At 36.8% G+C, this 21826-nt stretch overlaps 1 protein-coding gene across 4 annotated transcripts in view; it reads left to right on the top strand.

The window, feature by feature from the left end:
- Positions 1-21826, top strand: part of GRB14 (growth factor receptor bound protein 14) — a 114211-nt gene that overhangs the window by 31617 nt on the left and 60768 nt on the right. The window contains exon 1 of one of the 4 annotated variants that reach the window (XM_082691241.1): positions 21559-21770. The exons of the other annotated variants lie outside the window; for them this stretch is intronic. Within the exon in view, the coding sequence (XP_082547367.1) occupies positions 21708-21770 (63 nt within the window). The 5' untranslated portion in view covers positions 21559-21707. Of the gene's footprint in view, positions 1-21558; positions 21771-21826 lie in introns of those variants that run through there. 4 annotated transcript variants of the gene reach the window in all.

Consider the following 21826-nt stretch of genomic DNA (forward strand, 5'->3'; position numbering starts at 1 on the left):
TTTTCAACTCATTGACTGTCCAACAGACTCCCTCCCTCGTTCATTCCTTTCTTTTATTGTCAGCAAAGTTTTCTGTTCATCTGTGGCGCGAGAGTTGGTAATATAAACAGCATTACATTATTGTGTCAATTCCAGTATTAAAAATAGCTCATCTGTAAAAATATTGGAGTTAGCATGTTTGGGAAATACAGTGTTCCAGTAAATGGATTTTTTTTTTTTAACACTAAAATACAACTTTTTTTTTTTTTAATGGAGAAAACTGCCTTTAACCGAGTAGTGTACCTGAGAGAACAAATACCCAGCATCATGCCTGAAACAGAAAAGATGGTCACCTATAATTAACTAGAGAAGGAGGCTCCGTTTTTAGGGATGTCTTCTCTTAACCCTCAGTCTTTTTTAATAATTTGGCCAGATATAGCACTCTAGGTTCAAAATAATTTTGCTCTCAGAGCTTGAAAGATATTAATCCACTGTCACTCAGCATCTAGTTTTGAAGATAAAAAGCTTATTGCTGAACTGATTCCTGTTTATTTGTTAAGTAAGACTTTTTGTTTTGATTTGTTTATTATTGTTATTTTTTAATCTTCTCTCTGGAAGCTTTGCAGTTTTTCTTTTACTGTTGGGATTATGATATTTCACTAAAATATGTTAAAAATTCTCATAAAAAATACACTGTTTGGCTCTGTGCTTGATAGGCTCATTTAATCTCAAGCCTACAGTCTTTTATTCAGCTAAGAGAACATTATGTGTTTCATTATTTTCTCTCTTCTGTTTTCCCCTTCTGGGTCCAAATTTTGCCAAGCATTATGTCAGCCTTGTGGTTTTGAGCGAGTTAACCTCTAACATCTTTGATCATCAATTGCATTATTATAAAGTGGAAATTATAATCCCCAGGAGGCCCGTACCCAATATGGTAATTATTCTTTCTCCTTCAGATGGCTTGCTCCCCTAAGCTTATCGTTTTGATCAAGGCACTTGAATCTAAATATAGACTTCTGGCTCTAAAAGTGATGTCTGGGCTGTTTTTAGCATGAAGGTTATTGAACATGACTCTGGTCTTCCTCAAGGTAGCACTAGATCATTTCTGAAGGTTTCTTTGAATACTGTAGCACGTGTTATATGGCCAAGACAGAGGTCAGCACAAAGAGAAGAGTCAAAGTATATATGGGAATGGGAGCTAGAATATTAAATACAAAGCGACACTTAGAGTCTGTTAGAAGGTAGAAGTGGTAGAAGTCTGTAGAAGCAAAACAGGGGACCTGCAGTGTTTCCGTATGAGTTCATCTGATGAATGGCCGCCAGATTAAGTCTTCCCAAAAGAACAGCTCTGGTCATGTCACGCTCCTTAAAAACCTTCGCTGGATTCTATTGCCTATAAAATTAACGTCAGACTCTGACACTTAATATTCAAGTTGTCCAGAAGAGTGGTTCCAGGGAAACTTTCCAATCGTATATCCTGCTATTCTCTATGTCTTCAGTCTAATCAAAATTTATTTCTCTGTTTCCCAGATCTAGCCCATGATGTTACGCTGTTCTGTTGAGTGGGGTTCTCCCTGCCACCTATTTATTCCAGCAAAGTCCTTCTCTTTAAGGTCCACCTCCACAGCCTCTTCCTTTACGAGCTTCCTCCAACCTCCGTAACTCTGTTTCTCTGTGTGGCCCAGTGCATGGGATTCGTGCATTCCCGACACACTGCACTGATTTTGGGGGAGTTGGGGGGGGGTGTCATACTCACCTGTGATCTGCGAAGCTCTAACAGTGCTTCATTTGTAGTTTGACTCCATAAGTTTGGTTGGATGAATGAGCTAATGGGAAGGTGTTGCTGTCCTGGTGCCCCATCGCATACTGCATGCAGCAAAGGAAATGTGGAGGGCTTTGTTTATCTTCGTGGAGCTGACGAATGACCACATTGTGCTTGGTTGACTGTCTGGATTAGAAGTTTTTATATTATCACTATGACAACTTTTTGATGTTTATCAACAGCTGGAAGCACTTTGCTAATGGAACGGGAATACCGTCAGGTATTTTGGACATACTTAGCTTTTAGTCCTGTATTTAAAGAGTTTCTATCAAGAAAAATGAAAGTCAAACACAATACAGCTGTCACTGAAAATATTGTGCATTTTAATGACATTTCTTATACCATCGAACTTCTTTTGCCTATGGGAATGGTTTGAGAAGAAACTGACTTGCTACTTGGGATCAAGGGTAATAAATCTGCGGAGAATTAAGGTCTCTTTCAAAATGCCTCTCTCTTCTGCTTCTTTCCCACTGATGAAATTGAAGATAGTGGAATATCCTGTTCTTTAAGTTGTAGTTTTCCCTATAAACTGTAAGGAAATGTGTAACTTTTATAAAGGTATTAGCAGTTTCTTGATAAATATGAGGAACAGGAACAGGCAAGACATTATATGGCAGTTTGTTAGGTGTGATTTATATTTGGGAGGAGAGCAGCTTTAATTTTGTGTCTTCAGTCATCAGGGTGACATTGATTTGTGGCAAGACAATGTATTCCTTTGTATTTTTGCAGTAATGATAAGAGAAAAATACTTAAGTCTCCTGAAAAGAACTTTTAAATTGTAGGGATTTAATCCTTGTCATCTCTCTTTGTCTAAAAAGGCAAATCTTTTTGTTTCTTTCAGGAAGTGAGTGTTTTCAAGTTTGTTTTAATTTTTTCCCCCTTATAAATGGAAAAATACTTGAAGTCCATTTTTAAAAATGCATTTTGCAGATAAGGATAGATGCTCTGAGTTGGTAGAAGACAAGGGATGAAAACTCAAGTCTTCTAACATAATACCAATAATATTAACAACATATAAATGATACTAGCAGCTAATATGTATAATTCATATTATTTCCATGTACTATCACTATAAGGAGACTGAGCATGGTAAGTTAAGTGCCTTACTTCAGTTCACACCATCATTAAGAGGGTTCAGATACAGGTTATCTCAATATAACCCAAAGATGTAGTCATCTGTGGTTTCACCTTTCATTGTTGATTAATTGATTGAAGATCTAAATGGCTTTATTAAACAATTCATGAATCAGGCAGCATCACATCTAGTAAGTAGAGATGGTTACACTCTTTCTTTCTTTTTTTTTTTTTTAAGATTTTATTTGTTTATTTGACAGAGATCACAAGTAGGCAGAGAGGCAGGCAGAGAGAGATGGGGAAGCAGGCTCCCTGCTGAGCAGAGAGCCCGATGCCATGCGGGGCTCCATCCCAGGACCCTGAGACCATGACCTGAACTGAAGGCAGAGGCTTAACCCACTGAACCACCCAAGCAGCCCTGGTTTCACTCTTTCAACAAAGCTTTTGAGTAGATAAAAATTCTCTAAGAAAATAAGGATTAATTTTAAACCTGACATCACAACATTAGTATTAGTGTTGGTCTCCTAAATGTTATTTCATTTCATTGCAGAGCATATCTGTGTCACAATCACAAAGATAGAATAAAACTCCTTATTGGGCCAAATAAAAATTTCCTATTTAAAATAAAAAGATGATGGAAATTGAATTTGGGTTAAACCTTCTATAGTTTATAAATTGAGTTAAATATAATCCATTCTAAACTCTGGATGTTAACACAGAATTTGATTTAATGCCGAAGTGTAAATGAGGTCAACTAATTTTGTTAGATTCGCAGGAAGACAAAACAAGTATGATTTTCAGCACCAGTAAAGGACATACCCTAAAATAAGAAAAACTGCTTCATTAAGCTTACCTAGAATGTTTTTATGATTAGAAAATCCATGAAGAAATTATTTCAACTTTAATGTAAAAATGAGTACAATGTTTTACAACTGAAAATCGTTTATTGTATACCTTTCACTCTTTTCCCACCTATTTTATGTTACTTATTTTTCCTTTTCTTCCTTCTTTTGGACTAACCAAGTATTTTTAAATCATTTAGCTATTTCACTCTATCATCGTATAGTTTTGTACTATTTTACTATTCCTTGGTACTGTCCTTGACTTTATAACATGGTTTTTTTACTTTACCCAAGGGATCCTGTCACCATAACTCAGATCACTTAGTTCTATTATTGTCCTTTCATCCTTTGTGTGAATGTCATCTTATATTTTAATCATACACATATTTTAAATTTCATAAGATGTTGATAACGTTAATGGATATGTTCATTCAAAATTCATTTTGAGTTACCAATATATTTACTTTTTCCATTCCTCTTTCTTATATTCTGCAATTAAAAAAAATCTGGAATCAATTTCTTTTTGCCTGAAAAATTCCCTTTAATATTTATTTTAATGGTATTCTGCCAGTCACAAATTATCTCTGATTTTCTTTGCCCAGAAATGTCTTTATTTTGAAAGGTATTTTTATTGCATATTAACTTCTGCCATTATTTTCTATTAATATTTCATAGAGTCTTTTCATTGTCTTCTGACTCTTATCATTTCTGTTAAGAAATTAACTGCTAGTCTTGTCATTGGATTTTCAAAGATTCTGTCCCCCCCACCCCCCGCCCCAGGCTGCTTTTAAGATTTTCCTTTATCTTTTCTTGAGCATAATTATTGTTTTCAGATATTTATCTGCTTAACATGCATAGTGCTTCTTAATTCTTTGACTTGATGGCTTTCCTCAGTTTTGGAGTGTCTTGAATAAGTGAAGAAAGTTCTTCAAATATTATTTTTCTGGTTCTTTCTCAGCTGCCATTATGACTTTTGTTTTTCTTGCCTTGTGCATATCTTACATATACATATGTTCTTTTTTCCTCTTCTACTCTGCTCTTCTTATGTCAGTCTGAATGTTTTTACTGAGATATTCCAGTTCACTAATCTTTTTGGCTATACCCTGCCTGCTATTAAGGCCATTTTGAGTTTTTAATTCCATTTTTGTCCTTTCAATAATATTTTAAAAATATCCATGCTTCAAAATAATGTTTAAAATGTTATAAAATATCTATTTCATTCATTTTTATAGATTTGAGCTCTTTTATGAATTCTGCATTTGTCTTCTATGTTCTTGAACACAGTAATTGCAATTATTTCGAAGTCCATATCTGCTCACCTCAATATCTAGATCTTTTTCCATGGTCTCTTTCCCTCCTGCCCTATACTACTTCTGTTACTTCAGATGCCAGTGGATTTCTTATCAAATGTTGGACATTGTGTATGGATAATTGGAGCAATTCTAGATGAAGCTGCATTCTCCCCGAGGATAGTCACTCACTCTGTTCTCTGATCTGATGGATAATCTTAAGGCATTCATGACAGTAGCTCAGATGACCAGAGATAGCTGCTATGAGGAGGAATAGTGGGTGGTATAGTTTAATGATAAAAGATTCAATGGTAGGCAAATTTAGAAAAGAAGAAGGGAGATCTGTCTAAAAAAGAGCAATGAGGAACAAGGAGACTTCTGCCCACCTGTGGGTCTAGGGCCATTAAGTATGAAACAGTGATCTTCATTGATAATCAGGGTTCAGTTAAAAGGAAGGAGAAGTTGAGAGAAGTGGTTGAATTTTGTGGGATTTTGTTCATGATTGACTGGGAGATCCAGAGGCATAGTAAAGGATTTCAGTAGTTGGGGAAGTGTGGGTGATAAGGTGAAAGGAGGTGATGTACATATCCTAAGCAGAGAATTTGGGACTCAAGAATGGATGATCTAGGGGTTCTGGGCCTGGAGTGACTGACATGAACAGGGGAAAAACCTAAAGAGATTATTTTTGAGGGATTCAGATAGATAATCATGGTGAAACTGTAAGGAGGGAAAATCTTTGTATAAGCATTAAAATTTCTGTATTCTCCTATTAACTATTCCAGTGACCATGGGGAAGGAGAGGTGAGTGGTCATGGAGATCAGAAGCTTCCACGTCATTCCTAGAGTGTGTTATAAGAGATAAAAATAAATAGATTGATTTTGAAGATATTTAGAAAATAAAATTAGTAGGACTTAGTGAAAAATTGGATATAGGATCTGAAAAGTGGGGCATGTCAGAATTACTATGAAATTTCTGGCTTATGCACCTGGATGGATGGTGATGCCATTCACTGAGCCAAAGAAAACACTGGAAGAGCACCAGGTTTGGGTGGTAGACAGTGACATCATGAGTTTGATTAGGATTTTTTTGAGTTCAAGGTGCATTTGAGTCACTCAAATGGGGATGTCACACAGCCAATGAAATATAGGGGTGTCTTGCTTCACAGAGCCATCTGAGCAGGAGATGGAAGTTAGTGAGTATCTACCTAGAGTTGTGGTGATTGAAATCTTAGGTTTGAATAAGCTGGCCAAAGTAGAGTCAACAGGGAGAGGTGAGCCAAAACTGTCCACATGATACTGAAGTGTAAATGGAATGTTCCTTAGCATCAAGGGGATCATTGGGTGGATTAAGACCTTCAGAGGAGAGCCCTTAGATTAGATCTGGAGACGTTTGTTGTTGGTAAAAGAAAAGGTAGATGTTTTAGGTGGAGAGAAACTTCAGCATTCTTTGTTTTCAGATCCAGGGGCTTCAATATGCTTAAAAGCCAATTTGAGGAATTTGGTTGAGAAAAGCTTAAATACTGGAAGAGAAAGGAGAATATAAAGTAAGGCTCCTAAGAAGGTGGTAGGGAAAGAGGGATATATTACTTTCCTGTTGTTGCTGTGACAAATTACAACAAATTTAGTATTTTAAAACACATATTGGGGTGCCTGTGTGGCTCAGTGGGTTAAAGCCTCTGCCTTTGGCTCGGGTCATGATCTTGGGGTCCTGGAATCGAGCCCTGCTTTGGGCTCTGTGCTCAGTGGGGAGCCTGCTTCCCTTCCTTGCTCTGCCTGCCTCTCTGCCTACTTGTGATCCCTGTCTGTCAAATAAATAATAAATAAAGTCTTTAAAAACCAAACCAAAACAAAAAACCCCACATATTTATTCTCTTACAACTTCAGAAATCTAAGCCTAGGTGTCAGCAGGGCCTTATTCTTTCTGAGGGCTCCATTTCCTTGCCTTTTCTAGTGTCTAGAGGCCACCTGCTTTCCTTGGCTCTTGGTTCTGCCTCATTCTGACCCCTGCTTCTGCATTTTTATCTCTCACTTTCTGCTTCCACAGGTATATAGCCTTCCCTGACTCTGACCCTCCTGCCCCCCTCTTATAAGTACTCTTATGAATACTTTGGGGCCACCTGGATAACTTAGGATAAGCATCCCTTAATCAAAATCTTTAACTTAATCATATCTGCCAAACTTTTACTGTGTGAGGTAACGTATACATAGCTTCCAGAGATGAGACATGGACTTTTTTGGTGATGGTAAAGAACATTACTCAGCACACTACAGGAGACAAAATGATGGTCTTTAGAAGACAGAGGGGAACAGTTTCTAATTTAATTAGAAAGATAGAAGGTAGAACATGCTCCAGATAGAGGTGGTATGTATGTCTGGTAGTGAAAATATATTTTATATCTGCTATTCATGATTCCCTCTTTAAAATCACACTCGATTCTTTTACTTGAGGGCAGGAGATCTTTACCACAAGAAAGTACCCCCTAAAAACTAGAGCACTCCTTCATTTAGCTAATAGTTAATAACCCAGTGGGCGCAGAGATACCAACACACAGTGGTTATTATTTTTCTGTAGTTGGAGGTTTCCAATGTGTGCTGAATGATCATCTGGCCAGAGGAGTTAGTTTAGAAGGAATTCCTGGGTACTAAGTTATACAAGATGGCCTCATAGACAGTTCTAATATTTGCTGATTGTGTAAGTGATGTGTACTCCTTAAAACAATATATTTTACAGAAATGGGTAATATATCATAAAATGGATTAAATGTCAATATCAGAGAGAACTGCTCAAAAGTGAAGAACACAGTGGGCGCCTGGGTGGCTCAGTGGGTTAAGCCACTGCCTTCGGCTCAGGTCATGATCTCAGGGTCCTGGGATCGAGTCCCGCATCGGGCTCTCTGCTTGGCAGGGAGCTTGCTTCCTCCTCTCTCTCTCTGCGTGCCTCTCTGCCTACTTGTAATCTCTCTCTGTCAAATAAATAAAACCTTAAAAAAAAAAAAAGTGAAGAACACAGTGAAGGTTCTTAAGGAGACATTGTCAATATTTGAACAGTCAGAGCTCATGGCACACTATTTTTATTAAGTACTTGCCCTTTAGTGAGTAGTCTTACAGCTTTTTATATTTTAATTTTACAGAATAATAACTAATATAAAATTATAAAAATAAATACATTGAAAATAACCAGTTCATGATTATCTCTCTCCTCAATTTCACTTTCCTCTCAAGATTAGATTGTTAAAAATTTGGTATGAATTTTTCTAGGTCTTTTTCAATGCACTTACCTACACTTAATGTGCATATATAAAGTACAAGCATTTTCTTTGTTTTTACATAAATGGGGTGATACTAAGTTCTGTTCTGTAATTTAAAAATTTCAACAGTATCGTTTTGCGGTCTTTTTTGTTAATCCATACCTTAGTGCTATCAACTGCTACCTAGTATTCCATAGTTTGAATGTGATATATTTTAATATGCAACCATTTCCAGTCAATTCTAAATTTTTTTCTGGTAAACAATAATGCAGTGAACATTTCTCCAGATGTCTTCATATTTATGCTACTTTTTTGGTAGAGAACAAGGAAAGGAGTATTTACTTCAAAGGGTGTAGCTTCTTAAGAACTTTTTTTTTTTTTTTGAGATTTTATTTATTTATTTGAGAGATAGAGAGAGACAGAGCATGAACAGGAGGAAGGGTAGAGGGAGCAGGAGAAGCAGACTCCCTGCTGAGCAGGGAGCCCAGTTCAGGGCTTAGTGAGGGGCTTGGTGCGGGGCTCGGTGTGGGGCTTGATCCCAGAACTCTGGGATCATGATCGGAACCTGAGGCAGATGCCTAACTGGCTGAGCCACCCAGGCACCCCTGGCTTTTTAAGGTTTTTATAGATGCTGCTGAATTTCCTTTCTTAAAGTTTGTTGCCTTTTGTTCTACTTTTATCAGTGCTTGAGAGTATTACTCTTTTTCTAACACTGGTGCCAGCACTTGACATTATCCATCTTAAATTTTTGTCCAATTCTGAAAAAAATGCCTTTTTTAAATGCATGTCTCACTTATTACTAGGAATATCTTTCCAAGTTTTTATATTCCATGGTATAATATGTTTATGTGTTTATGAATTGTATGCTCATTTCTGCCCTTTGTTCATTTTGAGGAGAGGGTATTTTTTTTTTCTATTGACTTTTATTTTATTTTATTTTTTTTTAAAAAGATTTTATTTATTTATCAGAGAGAGAGAGGGGGAGAGAGTGAGCACAGGCAGACAGAATGTCAGGCAGAGTCAGAGGGAGAAACAGGCTCTCCGCCGAGCAAGGAGCCCAATGTGGGACTCGATCCCAGGACACTGGGATCATGACCTGAGCCGAAGGCAGCAGCTGCTTAACCAACTGAGCCACCCAGGCGTCCCAGACTTTTAGAAACTCTTTATATATTCTGGATATTCATCCTCTCTTACTGACAATCTGGGCCTTACACTTGAGTTTTAGGTAGGAGTCTTTTATACTATAGACATTACAAATATTTGTGAGTTAAATGTGTTGATTTTATTTATGGCTTGTAGGGCTTACTTACTAAGGCTTTTCCCCCCACAAGACTGTTAAACCATTTTTTGGGGGGGGTTATTTCTTCCAACCTGTTTATAAATTAGCTAATTTTTAGAAATTTCTCTTTAATGTTCAAATTTTAGAGTCCATTTAAGTATATGATGTTAGGTAAAGAATCTGTATCCTTAGTTTACTTAGATGGCTACAGTCAGTGTATTTTGATTATCTCCATCCTTTCTCCATTGCTTTTTAGTGTCAACTTTTGCATACACATATGGATGTTTCAGTACTTTTTTAAAAAAAGTGGGTGACTATAGATTTATATTAAGTATATCAGGTATGGAAAGACACTTCTCACTGATCTTGTTCTTCTAACTTTCTTGGCTATGATTTCACATTTTCTTTACTCTACAACAATTAATAGCACAGAAATGATCTGTTCATGAAAGGTTACACAGAATTTACCTGTGAAACGAACTATCTGGAACTGGCCCACCTTTTTGGGTGGTAGCTCCCTGACAATTTTCTTCTCTGGTAATTGATGTCTTCGAATTTTCTGGGTTTTTTGTTTTGTTTTGTTTTGATTTGCTATATATAATTATATTGTCCTAAAGAATAAACCATTTCACCCATGTTTTATTTGCATAAAATTGGAGGAAGTAGTTTCTTAATATTCTTTTAATTGTTTCTTCGTTTCTTTGGTATTATTTTTTCTTTTGTGTATTGGTACTTTATTATCCCCTAGATTTGTTTCCCCAACTATCTATTTTATTTTTGTCTCCAGAGAACAGATATTTATCAGTTCTACCATTTTGCTTTTTTCCAAGTTTTAATTTCTACTTCTGCCTATGTTAGTTTATTCCTTTTGCTTTCTTCAGGTTTAGTTTCATGATATTTTCTAATTTTTGGATGCTAATGAATTTGTTTCCATTCTTATTTATTAATAGATTAATAGATTAGTTGCTTAAGGAGGTGAATTATAATATGAGAACTGTTTAAGCAGTATAAGATGTGATTTATAATGTTTTCCTATTCATATTCATTATTACTATTACATAGTCTGCAATTTCAACTCCTGTTTTTTCTTTGTTGGAAGAGTTATGTGAAGAGTCTTAAAATTTTTAGATGCTTCCTAACCCCAGAGTTAGTAGCAATTTTCATTTTGTTGTATTATGATCACACACTGTTGTTTCTACTCTTTCCAGTATTAGAATTTGGGGCAGTTTTATCTGTGACCTAGAATGTGACCAGATTTTTATTGTTAAATCACTTACTTAAATAGAAGTTATAATCTCTGATATAACCTGAGAATTCAATATATAACAGTTAAATATTTTATTAATCATATTAGCCTATTTATATTTTTAATACTTATAGGTATTTTTTAGTCTGCTTCTTCTTTGGGGTTCCTGGCTGGTTCAGTTGGCTGAGCCTGCGATTCTTGTCTCAGGGTCATGAGTTCAAACCCCATGCTGGGTGTGGAGCCTACTTAAAAAAACAAAACAAAACAAAAACTTCTTGTTCTGCATGGTTTGAGAGAGTTGGTTAATAATGTTTCTATCTGATTTTTCCTATATCTCCTATAATATATGCATCACATGTGTGTATTATATGACACCTAGATATTCATAGTCAACACATTTTTATTGTGATTTATATCACTCAGCATTATAAAGTTTCCTTCATTGCTTGTTTATTGCTCTTCTGCCCTGAGTTCAGTCTTACCCTCATTTGAGCAGTGCATCTTCCTTCCTTCCCTCCCTGTCTGCTTCTCTGTCCTTTCTCCACCCCTCCTTCCCTCCTTTTTACCCCCTTCTCACCACCCATCCTTTTGTTTTCAGACTTTCTCACTCATTGTGATCTCTTTCCCACAGAATAAACTGGCATTTGCTTTATAATTCAAATGTGGAGTTTTTTTTTTTTTTTCCTTTCAGTAAGTAAGTTTGGTTCTCTTAAACACTGAGAGAACATGAAAGTTTGGTATGAATACTGTTCTTTTATTTTATTTTATATTTCTTATAGGTTTTGGAAATAATTCACAGTGTGTTCTGCCTTTTTAGCATTGTGTTCTCTTAATTAGAAAGTTTTATATTTTGTCATCATGACTGCAATGATACAAAAAACTTTAATCCTTTTGTTTATTTAAAGATTATTTATTAATCTCCTCTAAGGAGCAGTAATAAAATTAATATTTTCCTCTTGATTCTCTCTTCTCTACTAGCTGATTTTAGCATTATAAAATAATTTACTTAAATTCTTTTGTGATTTATCAGTTTTGAATAATATCTTTTGATCTGAGTAACGTTCCATGTTTTTCCTCCTCAACTTTCATCTTTTTTTGGTATGTTTTATCACTTATGCACTGTTAAAGCTTATACTACTTATATTTTATTATAGCAACACAATGATGTAGTGTGTTAGTCCCATAAGTAGTGTTGGTATTCATTATAGTCCTTTTACTCTGATTTTTCTCAGCCATCTATTGGATGACTATAGTTTATCTTCTAGTAAATGCCTCAAAAGGATCCCATGGGAACAAGATTTTATGTGTTTGCATATGTTCAAAACTTTTGAACTTTGGCTGTTGCTTTTATAATTGAGTTTGGCTACATTTTAAAATCTCAAAATATTTGTTTCCTCAGGAATTTCATGGGCATTACTCTACCCACTGGTGTAACCAGCGGCAGTGAGGTCCTCCTAAGCATGTGGTTGGGTGGTATTGTAGGGAAATGCTGCAGCTGGTGGATTCACTCCTTAAAGCTGCTGGAGCTTTTTTGTCTCGACACTCAAGAATTCTTTTCTTTTTTTTTTTTTATTATTTTTTATTATTTTTTTGTGAATGGGAGGAGGGTCAGTAGAGGAAGCAGACTCCCTGCTAAGCAGGGAGCCTGATGCCAGACTCCATGGGACTCCAGGATCATGACCTGAGCCAAAGACAGTGGCTCAACCAACTGAGCCACCCAGGGGCGCAGTGCCCAAGAAACCTTTAAATTTGAAGACCAGTAACTTAACTGAGGTAATCTGGTATTGACTCCTGAAATGAATTTCTCTGATAAAGCGTGCCTTTTCTTTCTTTCTTTTCTTTCTTTTCTTTCTTTCTTTCTTTCTTTCTTTCTTTCTTTCTTTCTTTCTTTCTTTCTTTCTTTCCTTTCTTTCTTAGAATTTATTTATTTGACAGGGAGTGAGAGAAGGAGAGAGAGCACAAGCAGGGGGAGCAGCAGAGGGAGAGGGAAGCAGGCTCCCTGCTCAGCAGGGAACCCGATGCGGGCCTTGATTGCAGGACCCTGAGATTATGACCTGAGCCAAAGGCAGAGGCTTAACCCACTGAGCTACCCAGGTGGCCTGAAAGCATGCCGTTTCAATAGGTATTTTATTGCATAATTTTTTTTTTTTTTTTTTTTTTTAAGATTTTATTTTTTTGTGAGAGAGAGAGAGAGTGAGTGAGCGCACAAGCTGGGTTGGGGGAGAGAGGCAGAGGGAGAAGCAGACTCCCCACTGAGAGGGATCCCAACATAGGGCTAGATCCCAGGATTCTGGGATCGTGACCTGAGCTGAAAGCCACCCAGGTGCCTCTCAAAATTTTTCTTATATTTTTATCTTAATACATGTATTCTTTTCCATTATTTTGATTTTTATCTATGGAGATTTCAGTTACAGGTGTAGAGATCTCCTTAACTTTGTCTCTATTTTTAATGCTTAAATTTAAAACAGTTTTTCTTCTCTCTTTGGCTGCTTTTCTTGTATCTGTCATTTGTTTACCTTAACTCTGATTTCAAGTGATTTCAATACAGCAGTTAAATCTCTTGAACTCTGCCCGCTAATGTTTCATCTCTTACTGTCTTATTGTTTCTTCCATATTGCTTTTAAATTTTCTGGGTGAACATACATGATTTTGCTTCATTAATTCTCTTTTTTATTATTAATGTATGGTCTTATATTTTATCCAGTCTTGGCAGAACTTTTCTTCCAAGTAGTTATCTCCTGCCATTTGTTTCTCCTGTTACTTTATTCCTTTTTGTCCATTGTTAGTATGTTTGTATGGATTCATTGATGGTTCCATTTTATTATTCATCTTCAAGGGGGGGATGTTTCTTCGAATGTATTTATGAGAGTTTCATGAGGAAGAAAGCCAAGGTCCAAGTACTAAATTAAGAAGCCTTTTCATTTTTGTGTTTGAATTTTTTTTTTCAGTCTTTGATTCTTCTGTGTTAATGGAAATGGGAAAGTGTGAAGTTTTCTTCATATAATGGCTTCCTACTGCTACAGGGGTATCCTGTTCCCTGCAAAGACGAATTTCTGACTTCCTTGGGTTTTTATTTTTTCTCTGCCTTTTAATTTAATTTAATTTTTTTATTTTTTAAGGATTTTATTTGTTTATTTGAGAGGGAGAGAGCAGAAGAGGGGGAAGGGTCTGAGGGAGAAGCAGACTCCCCATTGAGCAGGGAGCCTGATGTGGGGCTCGATCCCAGGACCCTGTGATCTTGACTTGAGCTAAAGGCGGATGTATAATTGACTGAGCCACCAGACACCCCTTCTCTGCCTTTAAAAAAAAAAAATTATTTGTTTTTTAAGTGATCTCTACACCCAACATGGAGCTCAAACTCACGACCCCTAGTCAAGAGTTGCACCCTACCAGCTGAACCTGTGCCCTTGGGTTTTATTCTTTTTTTTGAGGATATTTGTGCTTACATTCTTGGAGGATATTAATGAGAAATGGGATTATATTTTGTTACCAGTCTGATTCTGAAGTGTTAGGAATTTTATCCTTTCTCTTTGAAGTTGTCCCATTTGCCACTATTTGTCTAGCATGATTCCTTTTTCATTCAAATTACTTAGCCATCTGTGGGTCTTTTTAGTTTAATGGTTTGTAACCTACATTGGCTCAGGGATCTTTTCTTCTGCCTTTTCTTATTTCTTTTACTATATTTTTTTACTCTTTCCGTGACTCATATTTTATGTGTTGATCTTTCTGGATTGTTCCTCCATGTTGTTTTGGGTTTTTTTCCCTTTCTTTTTTCTTCATTTCCTTGACCTTTACATTATGGGAGACCTTCTCTCATCTTTATCTTCCATGCCATTTATTAGCTTTTAGTTTTATTATAATAATAATTATATTTCCAAACATTTATAATATCAAAGAATGGTCTGTGGTTCTTTGATCACTCCTGTTACACAGCGTTCTATTTTATCAATGCTGTAGCCCTTGAATCTTTACCTGATCTCAGGAGTCCGATTAGACATTTTAATATTCTGTCTTCTGAATTATCTCTGATATATTGGGAGGGTTTTTTCTTTTTGTTGTTCATATTTATATCTTTTGTCCTGTTGTTTGTTTTCCTCAAATGTTTAGTAATCCTTGGTTGTTTGTTTATTTATGTGGAAGTACTTATTTAGATTTGTTTCCCCTTTTTTGGTCTTTTTGGGGAAATTTTGTGTTGCCTCAGCTTTGACATTCCTTTACTCTTAAGAAACGGTATTTATAATGAGCTTCTATATTTTTTTTAAAATAAACTCTAGGGGCACCTGGGTGGCTCAATCATTAAGTGTCTGCCTTCAGCTCAGGTCATGATCCCAGAGTCCTGAGATCGAGCCCCATATCAGATTCCCTGCTCCCTGGGGAAGCCTGCTTCTCCCTCTCCCACTCCTCCTGCTTGTGTTACTGCTCTTGCTGTCTCTCTCTCTGTCAAATAAATAAATAAAATCTTAAAAAAAAAATATATATATATATGTATATATATATATATATATATATATATGTATTCTAATCTTACTTTCTTTTAATCTACTTACATCATTGCTCTTAACATAAATTCCTGCTATAATTGCATGTATTCTTATCAGTCTAATCCCAATGACATTCTAGCTTCTAGAAATTATTTTAGTGCATGGTCAACTGAAGTACATTCCTTATATCCCAGCACAATTAGAAAAAGAGAAAGGATTTCTTCTTTCTTACCAAGGAAATTACTCCCCCCACCCCCTGCTCCTCTTCTTGTTGTCAGTTTAAGATTATGGGAGCATGAAGAAAGGTAGGTGCTTGTTTTCTGTCTGTTCTCCTCGTCTTATCTCTCCAAAATTTCAGAGACGACTTTTCCTAAGAAAACCTTAAAGTATATGAAATATGAAGAGTGTAGGCAAGATGTTTATCTTTTTACAGCCTATACTTCTAGAACTTGTGTTGTGTAAGCTCATATTTAGGAAACAATTAATGACATCTGTATGTGTTTGGCTACTTGACCCTGCTGTTTCTATTTCCTTGTTATCTTTTGAAATCTTGACTTCTTTCTAATCTGGTAATTTCCATTTCTTTCTCGGACTCATTTAGGTCCTTCTGACTGTTTTCTTCTTTTAGTTACCATTCTCAGAAATGACACACTTCATCTTCCACACTGAGATAAAATTCACTTCTTATCAAATATGGTTCCCTTTAAGTGTCTGCCTTCAGCTCAGGTCATGATCCCAGAGTCCTGAGATCGAGCCCCATATCAGAGTCAAACTGCTCAGTGTGACATAGAATGACCATTCTTGTCTGGCTCTTCCCTCCATGTTTTCCCAGATTCATCTTTATGTTTTCTTTACCTGGAAATACCTGTATTCTTTTTTTTTTTTTTTGATTAATTAATTTATTTTAGGGAAAGAGTGAGTGAGAGAGAGAGCATGTACGCAATGGGGGAGAGGGGGCAGAGGGAGAGAATCTCAAGCTGAGTCCCTGCTGAGTGCAGAGCCTGATACGGGGCTCAATCTCACCATCCTCACGAGCTTCTAAGTTGAAACCAAGAATAAGATGCAGGAGCACCTGGGTGGCTCAGTTGGTTAAGCAACTGCTTTTGGCTCAGGTTGTGATTCTGCACTCCCAGGATGGAGTCCCACATCAGGCTCCCTGCTTGGCAGGGAGTCTGCTTCTCCCTCTGACCTCTCTCCTCTCATGCTCTCTCTCTCTTCCAAATAAATAAATAAAATATTTAAAAAAAAAAGAGAGATGAATAACCAACTGATCCACCCAGGGGCCCCAGAATTATCTTCATTCTGATCTTTTTTTTTTTTTTTTTACTAGGGAACTTGTTTGCTCTCTCATGGTGAAGTTAGCTCTTCTTCTTTTACCATTCCAGTACGTGATTTGTGCTGATTTACAGAACTGAACACTTTGTTGTGATTATTTTTAAGTGTCCATTGGCACTCTTTAGATAGTAGTTCCTTGGTAGGCAGGTGTAATGCTTCTAGAAAACTATGTCAGGTGTGGCATACATAGTCAATTCAAAATACTTGAATGAACTGTGGATTGGTCATATTTATCATCACTAGGGTGTATAAGTCAGTCATTCAGACATTTCTTTGAAAGAGAAAATTTTCTTTTAGATTTTGAATCCCTGAAAATAAACATAGCCATTCCTGACAGAAGGAAGTAGCCGTCAGGGTGGAGGCCAAAACAGGAGAGAGGGAGATCAGTCCCGGCTCACCAAGGGAGAAGCCTGGTGCCGTGGCACATACATAGGGAAGCAAAGCACTTTAGTGTGAGCTGGTAGAACTAGAGGTACTGAGTTTACGTCTGAAGATCTGGCCTGTTATTTTGCTATGATAAAATATTTTAAGTTTTCTGTGAAATCAGTGTTCTTAGGACAACAGTTAAATTTAGTGTTTACATTACTGCTACTAGTAGAACTATGTCAGGTAGCAGAAGAATGTCCAAATGCTCTTGTGAAGAAGACTGTGGTTTTGTTCAGAATAAATCATAAGGCAAGCAATTGTTAAAACAAGAAAGGAGGCTTGTCTGCTATGTAACCGGAGCGACTAGTCTTTCCACAATGATTGTGAGTGAGCATAATGCCTACTGTGTACAGAAAGTGCTCTGCTAGGTATTCTGGGAACAGGAGAGGAAATAAGAGACTGGGTCCCACCCTTAAGGACTGCACTTTCATTAGGCAGAAAACTAGGGCCTATGGAAAGATTTATTAGTTGCCAAAACAGTGTATTAGTATGTACAGAGCAAGACACGAGCAATAGAAAAATTTAAATTTTAAAAATGTGCAAAATAAAGAATGGTATAATCTAGATGGAGGAATGACTGCCTTCGTCTCCACCCGTCAGTTCTAAGGTAGACTCGTACCCCTCACCCACTGCCAAGAAAAGGAGAGATGTTTGAAGGAAGCGTGATCAATGTCACTGTCGGAAGAGCTGTGCCTTGTCTTGGGCCTCAAAAGTTTGGTGGCATTTGGTGAGTGAACATTAGAAACAAAGAGGTGGACATATGGAATGTGCCTTGGGGATCTGTAAGAAGCTTCTGTTGGCCTTGAGTAGGGGAAGAGATTTGAAGGTCTGGCTTGGAATCTAGAGGTTGGTTGGTGCCTATGTAACATTGTCTTTTGCCCAGATCCTACCTGGGATACTATTTTGACTAATTGTTTACATGTCTTCATGGGTCAGCTCCTTTGGCAAACAGGAATCAGGAACTATCAACTTTGAATTCCCTATAGCAAATAGCATAGGACTTGACACATAGTAGGGCCCTCAAGACCTACTTACTGAATTAGGAGAACTAACACATGTTTAGGTACCTCAGAAATAGCCCTGTATGATGACATTTTATTCTAACATTATATCAAATTATATAGTATAATGTGGGAGAGAATATTGTAGGGTAGAATAGTGGGGTGTCATGGAAAGGGGTGAATCTGGTTTTCATCAGGACTCATTGACTTATGCACTTCATGAACCTGGGCAAGTTCTTTTGCAATATGTATTTGTATCTGAGACCATTTCTTAGCTACCGTTCTTCTGGCCTTTGTTCCCTCCTCTACTGAGGAGCGAGTGCCTCCCTCACAGTGTTGTTGTAAGGATTCAGTGAAAGCTAGCTCTGTGCCTGGCTCAGAAGTGGGTGTTCACATAACTACCGTTAATAATCCCAATAGTGGGGGCGCCTGGGTGGCTCACTGGGTTAAAGCCTCTGCCTTCGGCTCAGGTCAGGATCCCAGGGTCCTGGGATTGAGCCCTGCATCGGGCTCTCTGCTCTGCAGGGAGCCTGCTTCCTCCCCTCTCTCTCTGCCTGCCTCTCTGCCTACTTGTGATCTCTGTCTGTCAAATAAATAAATAAAATCTTTTTAAAAAGATCATAATAGTGGTTATTTTTTGTTATTCTTAATTCACACTGAAATCTTGATATGCATGTTTTGAGTGGCAAAATGCACTCCTTCAGTCAGAGTATTGAGCAAGGACCAAAATAACATACAACCGTGTTCTACCAAATATTGGTTTTGGAAATAATGACCTGTGACATGGTTCTAAGGAGAATGCATCGTAGGCCCCATTCTTCTCAACAGTAGGGTTTTCAGCCCCTGCCTTGGTCCCTTCCAGACCCTATGCAAACTTGATTTCCTTGACCCTCATAGCAGTTCAAAAATTGTTGGCTGTGGCTTTTTATCCTCATTTTGCAGAAGCTGAAGAAATTAAGGATCAGGTGACAAGGTTAGTGAGTGTGAAAGTCATTTATAATAATGGTAAGAAAAAGCATAGGCTAAAGTTAAATTTTAAATCAGTGTCTACAATAAGTGGGAGGTAAGATAAAGCACAGTCAATATGAACACTTGGAAAGATCACTGAAAAATGAGACTCTGCCTGTCGTAAGCGTGAATGTCATCTCATTAGTCTTTCAGCCTATTGACTAGGAAAAGTGTATGCAAGTCTCATTTTTCAAAGACAATGACCTTTTTGGCAACACAGAGTCACAAAATGCCACATTTTGCTCTTCATGGTTTTCACTGAAAATTTATAAACTTCAATTTTCAAGTGTTCTGAAGAGATGACCTATCACACTGGTTGTCTGTCAAGTGTTTTTCAAAGCCCTTATAGGGCAGGTATATTGCACTGTAATAAATATAGAGCCTGGACATCATTTTGACTTGAAGGATTCGTTTTTAGTTATAAAAAGCTCTGTAGTGTGAAGTAAAACAGCGTCTTTGACTTCCCACTTGCCTAGACCTCAAAATGTGGAATCAGCTTTGGGAGCCTCATTTTATCTCCCCATCAGGCATCAAGTTCTGCATAGTCTTTTCCTCTAATCACTTGTCAAAAAAAATGTCATTTCCTCCTTGAAGTGGTGTAGTTTCTTCTACTTTGGTGCATCTCTAGTATTTTTAAGTTTAATCACTGTTAGACTCACTTAGCCCACTCCTGAGTATGATTTTTTTTTTTAATTTAAATATGAATTCCCTCTATTCTACTTTGAGCCAGTGACCATATCTTAGTCAATAGTATGTTCCTACCACCAAACACACCGCCTCATGCATAGTGGGTACTTTGCCTCGTTATTTAGTGACATAAATTGCGTTGATTATGGTCAAACCCCATTTTGGAGGCCAGAGATAGCACTTCTTTGTAATGTCCGAAGACTAAATTGAGAAAAGAAGAAAGAAAAAGCCAAATACTGCAGATAATAATCTTGAAATGACGTAGTTACTGTGGGCTTTGTTATTGTTGGTCTGCCAAAAAAGTGACTTAAGTTTAAACCAGAATCTTCCACTTTACAAATGGTAACTCCCATCTCAGTACTAGTAAGTTTTTTTTTTTTTAATTTTCTCTTTCTTTTAATTTTCTTTTTTTTAAATTAATTTTTTATTTTTTATTCCAGTACTAGTAAGTTTTTATTGATACTGTTATTTTAAAAGAGCACGAAAACCTAATTGGATAAGGATCAAATGAATGCCCCCAAACTAGATCCATCTGTGACTTTTTATATTAAGTGAACTCCCCCACCCCGCTACCTTTCTGGGGAATCTATGCAGGTTTTGAAATTCCAAGTAGGGAATTCTGTAGAGTTTGTAATGTCTCTTTTCCTTTTGAGGAATATGAGATCATTATGCATAAAAAACCTACCCCAAAAGCGTCAAGTGTAAAGCAGTTAAGTGAACCCTGCTTAGTACCAGTCTAGATAATGAAATGGAAAGTTTGTGTCTGAGTTGCCTAGAATCTTCCATTTTGCCTTGTTACTACAACAACCGCCTTGTAAGCTAGAAATTACAAGACGGTTTCTCCTACTGACTGCAGTGGTTCACTCCCTGTGCTGTGGCTGAAGAGCAGAGTAGATGCTTGTGAAGTCATCAGTCCAGCAGGGATCTTACCATCCTAATACCTTAGATTAGTTTTAATATTATGATACTTTTTGTCATGTTGAGTGTTTCTTTTTTTCTTTATTTAGAAACACTGAATTTCTGAAAATTTTCTTGTTAGCCATCAATGATTTTAGTTGTGACTCTCCTCCAAACCCTCCACATTTTTAAAATACAGTTTTCAGTTAGTGTAAGAATAAAGGCAAAATGGTTGTTAAAATTTTGTGTTTGCATTGAGCAGTGATTATTGTCTAAATGCTTTTAATTGAGTGAAAGATGCTGAGTTAAAGAATTCTGTGCTTTTTTAAAAGTGATAAACATTTGAAATTCACATATTGTGGTTTAATGCGCCCTTTATATTTAACATTATTATTTTTAGGTTGACTGTTAAGGAAATAATTAACAGAAATACTTAAGCGTATAACCTTAAGGATAGCTGAAAAGTCCATAATACAAAAATTTTAGCTGGTTAAGAAATGAAATGCATCAATGAATATTAAAAACCTTTTATTGTAACACATAAATTAATACTTTGAGACCAATTCTAACCTCGGGATTATTTTTTGCGCCTTATATAATATGTTCTAATCGACCCATTTATCGAATTTATGAGTTGCATAAGTAAATTTAGCTCATCTGCATATTTATGTACTTTAAATAGATCCATGTAAACAGTTTCTTATCTGCCATATGTTGAAATGTTTTAGTAAACTAAAGACATAGCTGCTTAGTCAACAAAGATGGCATTAAATTGCACTGTTTTGGAAAAAAAAAGTTAAGTGAACTAGATGCCTGTTAATCTGGTTCTTTAAATATCATAAACAAAAGTATCAGAATGTGTTTCCAAGGACAAAGGCGGAGTTTTCCCGGCTTTGATTGGTCACTGCCTTGTCCTGTCCCACAGCCATCCTTAATTGGCTTTGGGTAGATTGGAATCACATAAGCAGAGTGACATTTATTACTTTGCTAGTTTCTTTGCACTGAGCCCTGAGATTTCCAAGGAGTCACTGTAAAAGATTTCTTTCGTTTCACCCATGATCTATGAGAGGGGTTCCTTCTACGAAGAGCAGGCATGAGTCTGAGTGCGAGAAGAGTCACTCTGCCTACAATAACGCCAATAGTCCTACAGAAAAGGGTATGTGACTTCTTTTGCCTTGTTCTTTCCTTTTCCTTGCTGTTTTTCTTTCTTCC

This window comes from Mustela nivalis, assembly GCF_964662115.1.
Source record: "Mustela nivalis genome assembly, chromosome: 11".
Lineage (NCBI taxonomy): Eukaryota > Metazoa > Chordata > Mammalia > Carnivora > Mustelidae > Mustela > Mustela nivalis.